The sequence below is a fragment of the Plectropomus leopardus genome, chromosome 6 (genome assembly GCF_008729295.1).
Source record: "Plectropomus leopardus isolate mb chromosome 6, YSFRI_Pleo_2.0, whole genome shotgun sequence".
In the NCBI taxonomy this organism is placed as follows: Eukaryota; Metazoa; Chordata; class Actinopteri; order Perciformes; family Serranidae; genus Plectropomus; species Plectropomus leopardus.
Window position 1 is genome coordinate 34,262,707 of NC_056468.1, and position 7,779 is coordinate 34,270,485.

The 7,779-nt window shown below is 41.8% G+C and overlaps 1 protein-coding gene across 1 annotated transcript; it reads right to left on the minus strand.

Annotated features, from left to right (window-relative positions):
- Positions 1 to 278: 278 nt before the first annotated feature.
- On the minus strand, positions 279 to 6,809 carry prdm8b (PR domain containing 8b). Its single transcript, XM_042488686.1, has 4 exons — positions 6,786 to 6,809; positions 3,730 to 3,954; positions 2,576 to 2,807; positions 279 to 2,090 (listed from the first exon to the last, which is right to left on the minus strand). The coding sequence occupies exons 2-4, from the start codon at positions 3,946 to 3,948 to the stop codon at positions 829 to 831; spliced, it is 1,713 nt and encodes a 570-aa protein (XP_042344620.1). The 5' UTR covers positions 3,949 to 3,954; positions 6,786 to 6,809; the 3' UTR covers positions 279 to 828.
- Between the last annotated feature and the right edge of the window lie 970 nt (positions 6,810 to 7,779).

The window sequence follows — 7,779 nt, forward strand, 5'->3', positions numbered from 1 at the left end:
TAAAGTAAAAAATAAATTATGAAATCTGATGTTTGGGCTTCACACACATTTCATATAAATTAAAAATGTAATGTTGAACTTGTTTTGTAAATGCAAAATAAAGAGCAATAATATTAATTGAAGAAATCATGATTTCATTTGCAGTATAAAAGAAAAAAAATCCACGGAGGCCACAGTTGAAAATAAAGCTATTTTATTGTCAATGCATTCAACGTGATTAGATAAACTATCAAGTAGTAAATTTCCGCAAAAGGAAGAAACACTGAAACTATTCCCCACTGACACAAAATATTACACTTTGTATTTCAAATAAAACAAATTATTTACACCGTAATGTATAGACTGCATCTTAAATCAATATCATTTAATATTACATGCACTCTGAAATATAGTCTGACATAATATCCCCAATTTGTGTCGATATTCATCGTAGACATGAAAAAACTTGCTGCGTTGTAAACCATGACGTGTGACTACATTGGTATTTCTTCTCTATATTTGTATTTATATGATATAAAATACAACTTACTGTACATTTACACATATTTAAATCTTCCCTTATTCTCAAACTTCTTAAGTGTTTCATAAATAGATCCATTTTTGAAGTCGAAACGCATTTGCATACACCCAAAACATGACATTTTTGTACAGGGGAGAAAAAGTAAACAGACCCAAAAGGAATCAGAAGATCATAGTCCAAAGTGAAAACAAGTGCAAGGGGTGTTTTTTGTATTTTTAAGTGGCCTATCTCCGGTCGGAGCTTAAATCCAGGCAGGGTCACGCTCCCTCCTCATTAGAAAAAAAAGTCCCTCGTTAAGTCTTTAAAAGTCAGTTATGGGAGGTCATGTGACGTGACAGGTGATGCCGCTCCCGGAAGGACTCGTTGCAAATGGGGCACTTGAGTTTCTCCTCGCGCCGCCGCTTGACCAGAGGCTCCATGGAGTACTCCTTTTTGTGGTGGGACCGCATGTGGTAAACCAAGTCCGAGGTCATGCGGAAGGAGGCGTTGCACTTGGCGCACCAGTTCTGCGCCGGCAGGCAGAGGGAGGTGAAGGAGGGCGGCAGGAGGGTGAGCGCCGACGGCATCTGAAGCTGGATGGCCCCGGAGTTCTTGGGCCAGAAGGTGGTGGCGTAGACAAAGGGATTCTGCTTGGCCATGCCCCCGGGAACGGGGCAGTTGGCGCCCAGTTCTGCGCCCTGCAGCTTGGCGGCGAGGTGGTCGGCCTGGTAGAGTCTGTTGGAGGAGATGGTGTCGCCCACCGCTGGGTGGCAGTCCAGCAGCTTGGTTGGCATCACCAGCGGCGAGATCTGGGAGAAAGAAGAGCGAGACGGCTGGCTGAAGGCGCTCTTTCTTTCTCCGCCGCTGCCGCCGCCTTGCTGGGTGACCGAGGTGAAAGCGCTGCCCATGGGCGAAGTTTGCGGCGGCTGGGTTTCCGACAGCACCTGCCGGATGTTGAGGTGCTTCTCCGGCGGGTTGCTGCTGGGGCGACCGCCATCTTTGTTTTCGGAGTTGGCGCTCTGGAGGTTTTTGTTGCCGCTGTGGTGTTTGAGGTTCTGCGCAGACTTCTTGACCTCGGTGAAGGCGCTGCGTTTGCCTTGACCGAGTTCTGTGGAGCTTGGCGGCGAGAACGACCGGTGGTTCTCCTCCAGGCCATACGCTCCTCTGTAGTTCTGCGCCGATGTCGCAAGCTCGTCTTTAGACTTGGACTGTGAGAGGCCCGGCCCTCGACACTCCCTGTCCTCTATTTCTGAGAACTTCCTCTTCCCCGAGCTCTCGCTGCAGATCTCAGCCTCCTTGTCGCTCGGCGGACTGGTCCGGTTGTTCTCTAGATCCCGGGCCAGGTTGTGAAAGTCTGTGGAGGGTTTGTTGCCGTCCTGTGGGCTGCTGAAGCCCTCGGAGCGGCCCAGCTTCGGGCTGGTCCTGGTCGGAGTGGAGTTTGGTCGCTCTGTGCTGCTCTCTTTGCTGGGCTCCTCGTCGGCTCCTGAGATGCTCTGCAATCTTTTGGTGCATCGGAAGCGGAGATGGGCCAAGAACGGGAACTCAAACTGGAACCGCTGGCTGCAGTCTGGACAGGAGTGGTGGGACGAACCTGCGACAAAGAGACGGAAATTAGTCCTGACAAAAAACCGTCTTAACCTGCTCATGAGTCGCGTCTTAAAACAATGCAAGAATCGCTAGTTTTGTTCAATTTAATTAGATTAAATTAGAATTTAAACAAAATCTTAGACTTTCCAAACATTTGCAACTTTGTCCTCGAAGAACTAAAAGCATCAATGCAAGAGATGCATTTACGAAGAAGCTGCAGAGCTTAGGACGTATGTGATTGTGAAGTAAAAGACAATTGTTAATCAACTTAAATAGTTATTTAAATTTGTAACAAATTAATTAAATTTTTTTCAACTCGATTTGTGTTAATCGAATTTGCTAACTTGATTTGAAAAAACTTAATTCATTCATGTGTTAGCGATTGAAGTAATTATTTTAGTTGGTCAACAATTCTCTTTTTCCAGTGAAAGAACAATAATGTTATTATTTTGGCGGTCTGTCCAGCGAGGACATGATTTCTCTGCTCACCTTTGCTCTTGGCGGGCGCTCTGCTGGAGCTGAGCAGCAGCAGGTCGATGAGGTCTTTGCCGTACCACACCAGCAGCTCCTCGTCCTTCTCAATCCGGCGGAGCGAGCGATACAAGAGTTGGCCGTTCTTCACGTAGGCCTCCAGGTTCTGCTCCTCTTTGTCCCGGGCGGACTGGACCAACCGCAGCCACATCAAGCCTTCGGAGGTGCTGTTGGCTGCTGACGTGTCCACCTGAACAAACAAAAAAATACAGTTTGAGTCATGACTTTGATACAACTCAAATTACATTTCAGGCACACTGAAAAAATATTCTATTTGTTTTAAATTTTTAAAATAAATTAGTGTATGAGCTACCTTATTTTTTTAAGTTGACAGAATTTGAGAAAACGAGTTGAATAATTGCAAAGTTACCTCAACTCGTTTTCTCAAATTCAGTCAACTTAAAATTTTAGGAAGCCTGGATGCGAACTTTTTTAAAGTTAAAACAAATACTTTATTTTTACTCTTCAAATAATCTGCATCAGAATCTTATTTTAAATTGCAGTTTAATTAATAGATTCAAAATAGGGATATTTTATCTCATGAAGCAACTTCACACAAAATATTAATTTCTATTAAGTCACTGCTGCACATTTCACTATTATCACTGACAATAAGAGGCTTTTTTTAATAAATAGTTTGTCACCAGAACACAATGATCTCAAATGCATTGCAAATTCTTCACGTCTTGAAGAAATTCTTTAAAAAAATAAAATTTTCCATTATTCAAAAAGAATTAAATGGCTTGCTTAGGTGAAATTTTCTTGCAGTGTGGAGTGATTTATTATTCATTTAAATAAAGATCTAACAAAAATAATATTGTAGTATTGCTGCACATACATGAGAATAAATTCATCTTTTTGCTCCAGTTGTGCATGATATCACAAGGGCCTGAATCTGCAAAGAAATATATTTACTAGAGCTGCACAAGACAAGGATGAAATAGATATAAAAAGGCCTCTCAAAATGCTATGTGGTGTAATTTTTTATTTGAAAACTGCAGATAAAAATGAATAGAAGACTAATTAAACCCATTTTTTTAAAAAAAAAAAAAAAAGCTGTGGCTTGAATTAAAATAGATTTAATAAAGGCATAAAAATGAATGCGTCCTCACCCTGAAGATATAAGGTGCTGTGCGTTTGTCGGTGGACTTGAGCGCGATGAAGGCGATGCTGTCGTACAGCGACGTGTGGCTCAGCACACAAGGCCCGAAAATGGCGTTTTCTGGGATGTCACACGTCGTGTAGACGCTCGTAAAAATATCCGTCAGACACTGCTGGACCGCTTTGGCGTCCCCATCCCACACCAACTTCTGAGAGCTGGACTCCTCCATTTCACACTGCGGGGACAGGAGACATCATCAGAGATGAGACACACTGCGAGCAGCCGAAAAAAACCAAAACGCTGATACACTGAAATCATTAATTTGGTCCCATTTTATTTTATTTTTTTTCACCCCAAAAAATGCTCCGTAAATTTCAACCTAAACTGCTTGTTTAGTGGGTTCCCCTCCGCTGTCCCTGCTGGTAGGAAATAAATCTCTTCCTGGACAGATTGGCTAAACCAGCTGTCAAGGGCGGCGTTTAGGGGCCCGTTTCTTTCTTTCTTCCCTTTTTTTTTTTTTTTTTTTTGGCCATGATTTCTAATTAATTCAAACCCCGTAATAAATTCGTGACGGCATCACCTTCAGCATCCCGATGATGTGGTTTACCATTAAAACGCCGAAAAAGTAGCTCAAATTATAACATCAAACACAAAATTATAACTTTTTGTTTTCTAAATCGCAATGTTATTACCATTGTTTGATTATTCGTGTTGCTGCTATTATCATTGTTACTGGAAAATTATTATTGATTATAATAATATTGACAATATTAACAAAATTATTATTATTATTAACATTATTATTATCATTGTCATTATTATTATTATTATTATTATTAGTAGTAGTAGTAGTAGTAGTAGTAGTAGTATAGTAATAGTAGTAGCCTACTGGTGGCAATAATAATAGTAATAATAATAATAATAATAATAATAATAATAATAATAATAAGAAGAAGAAGAAGAAGAAGAAGAAGAAGAAGAAGAAGAAGAAGAAGAATTGTCTCGGATTATAAAACATAGGTTATTTGATGAAAAAAAAATAAAAAATTTTTAGATTATTTTACATAAACGCCCTGTCTCCGTTATTACAACGATATACAATAAAAGCAAATCAAATTATTGACAGTATTATTGATAGCAGCACTAGTAGGCCTCTGCGGGCTCCAGTTGACTTGTCTGTCCAGCTGTAAATTTTATGATTGGCGGTATTCAAAGCGAAAAAAAATCCATATAATGTCTATAATATTCCTAAAGTGACCTGTGAAGTCTCAAGAGCGATTCACAAGTATCTTATCGTGCTTTATGGATTTTTAAATTATAGTATAGGCCCTATATGCTATAAATGAACTATTCCTCTAATATAAAGGGTTTATAGGTTTGCTGTGACGCGTTTATTTGTCTAAAATCGCATTAAAGGATAATATTTAGTCCATGTTAGAAAATAAAAAACTTAAAAATAAAAAAAGCCCCTCTCTCTCACAGTGGGAGCTGCTAAGCTGCGTGCATGTCCAATGGAGAGAGCATGTCCAATGGGTTTCAAGTGGACTGTCAAAGTCAGTGATTTCATGTCAGCCAACCTTTCTCTCCTTTCTACAAGCGGCAGCGTATGCCGCCTCATTACCATAATCCACCACGTTCCCCTCTGAGACTGTAATTAAAGCAGCACGACCAGTTAATTATTTCTTTTCTCCCTTTTCTAACCTCGGAGTGTGCGTTCAGACGGCTGCGGCTCTCCTCCCTCCGCGCTTAAATAACAGCGGAAAGTGCGCGAGGAGAGCTGCACCTGATACGCGCGTGTTCAGCCGCAAATGAGCCTCAGTGACAGATAAATTAAAAAAAAAATAATAAAACAGGAAAAATAATGACAATTCTCTCAACGCTGTCAGAAAGCTCCGTTTAATTGCGAAAAAACAAGTTATTTTAGCTTCTAAAATGCTAAAATAATCATGTTCCAATCTGCACTGTGTGGCAAATTATTGATGCACAAAATATTTCTCACATTGCATATAATAATGTATAACTCTCTGCTGTTGCTTTCTGGGGCCTATAGCACTAATATCCATATTATTAAAGCCAATGTGTGATTTATTTTAATGTTTGATTTCCATATTAACAGTTTATAATGTGTAATAAATCACTACACGCCACTCAAACAACTTCACAGCGGTGCAAAATAAATTAACCTATCATTTGGAAAAGTAAAATAAATACCGCATTTGTGCCAAAAGTTTGTTTTGCGAAAAAATCTGGAGGCATGTGTGCATCTAAACGAGCGAATTCAAATATAAATAGGTTAATATCAACAACTAACAATGATGACTGGTGTGAACTGATGAGCTGTCGTCTGTCCATCTCTAAAATCGGCTCTTGTTTTGTGACTGAACGCGCAGAAAAAAAGCGAGGCTCTCTGATTTTGGTTCTGATTTTTCTCTCTCAGTTGGAAAAAAACGGATTTTATGTGCACAGTTCGTATCTTATTTTGTTAATCGGGCTGATTTGGAGTATTGATACCGTCACTAAGTGGCTCAACAGCAACAGAAAGGCTCTCCGGTGAACATTTTGCGCACGCTGCAACATAGAGCCTTTCCAAAAATGTATCTGAGCGCTGCGCCACGAGCCTTAACAATTTGTTTCCGGTGCCACACAGAAGCTCTTTAATTCAGAGGGACAGAAATGTTCACGAGGAGGTAGATCACGTAAAAATAATCGGCAATAAATTGTATCTAAGTCAAGCTCAAATAGGAGATAAAGATGCGAATGTGCACATCCAGAAACTGGAGGAAAGCAGTCACCCTCCTTTTCAAACCCGCTGCGGGTGGGGTTGGGGGTGAGAGCAGAGATGGGGGGGGGAGTTTAACCCATCTGCTAAAGCCGTGCCAGCCTGAAAACTGTCCTAAATCAGCGCTGAATTGCGGGTTTTGTCTGCTGCGCTCAAACATCTGCGTTTTTTTCTCTCTCTTTCAGCGCCTGCAGGATGCGTGTCTGCATGCGCCACACAAACCCCAGAAACGGTCCCCCTTCTCGTGCACTAAAACTATCCAAAAAACCACACACACACAAACCTACCTTTCCGTCGATGAGGAGGAACAATAATCCACAAGCGAGCGATGCTGCGAATCAAAACCTCCGTGTTGCACCTCCGGAAGAAAAGAAGAAAAAAATAAAAGCCCCGAGAAGAAGCAGGGGGATGCGGTGATGGAGGTGATGGAGATGGTGGTGCGCTCCCGGTGTGCTCCGTAGTGTCAGTACATTTCCCCCCCGGTGTGGTGAAAGTGACAGTGCTGCTGCTGCTTGCTGCTGCAGATACTCGCAGACTGTGGCAGTGAGCGGGCGGGGTGGAGAGAGCTGCACGGATAAAGGGAGACAGAGAGAGAGAGAGGGAGAGAGAGAGAGGCGTGCAGATGGGGCCCGATGCTCTGGCTGACTGGCACACCGACACACACTTTTTGTTTGCGGCACATAATCTACCCAATGAGGCGTGTCACTCTCCGTCTCCTCCCTTTAACTCTTCACTGGCCGACTGTCATTTGATGCGATTTATGGACGAGCAGAGGGATAAAGAGCCTCCTCCTCCTCCTCCTCCTCACCCCACTCCCATTATTATTGTAATTCTAATCACAATAGTTGGTGGTTGTATTAGAATAAAATGGCATTTAAGGAGTCTTATGTTGGAAAATAATCAAAAAAATTAAACCCAGTTTCAACTTAATAAAGGTCAAAACATATTATTTTCTATAGTTATTATAATCATCATCATTATTATTAGAATTAACCATATTATTTTTAGAATTATAATTATAATTTTAGGCGACTTCACATTTAACCCCCTCCAAAAAAAAGGGGGGGGGGGGTATTCAGAGTGTATTTAAATTTATGCTAATTAACGGACTTCCTTTTTGGCTTTAAATCGCATTTGAAGTGCTTTTTGGACTCCGGAGCAAGCACCGGAGCACCCTGAGCTGCTGCAGCCGTGCCAGCCGGCTCTGCACGCGGCCACACAGGCTCTGCATCCCGGGTAGTGTCACCGCGGACCGCCGCTGCTGCTGCTGCTGCTGTGTGT

Coding starts and splice junctions, on each gene's coding strand:
- prdm8b (XM_042488686.1), bottom strand. CDS start 3,948: ATGGAGGAGTCCAGCTCTCAGAAGTTGGTGTGGGATGGGGACGCCAAA. Junction 2,808..3,729: donor CAGCACCTTATATCTTCAGG/GTGAGGACGCAT, acceptor TTGTTTGTTCAG/GTGGACACGTCAGCAGCCAA. Junction 2,091..2,575: donor AGCGCCCGCCAAGAGCAAAG/GTGAGCAGAGAA, acceptor TCTTTGTCGCAG/GTTCGTCCCACCACTCCTGT.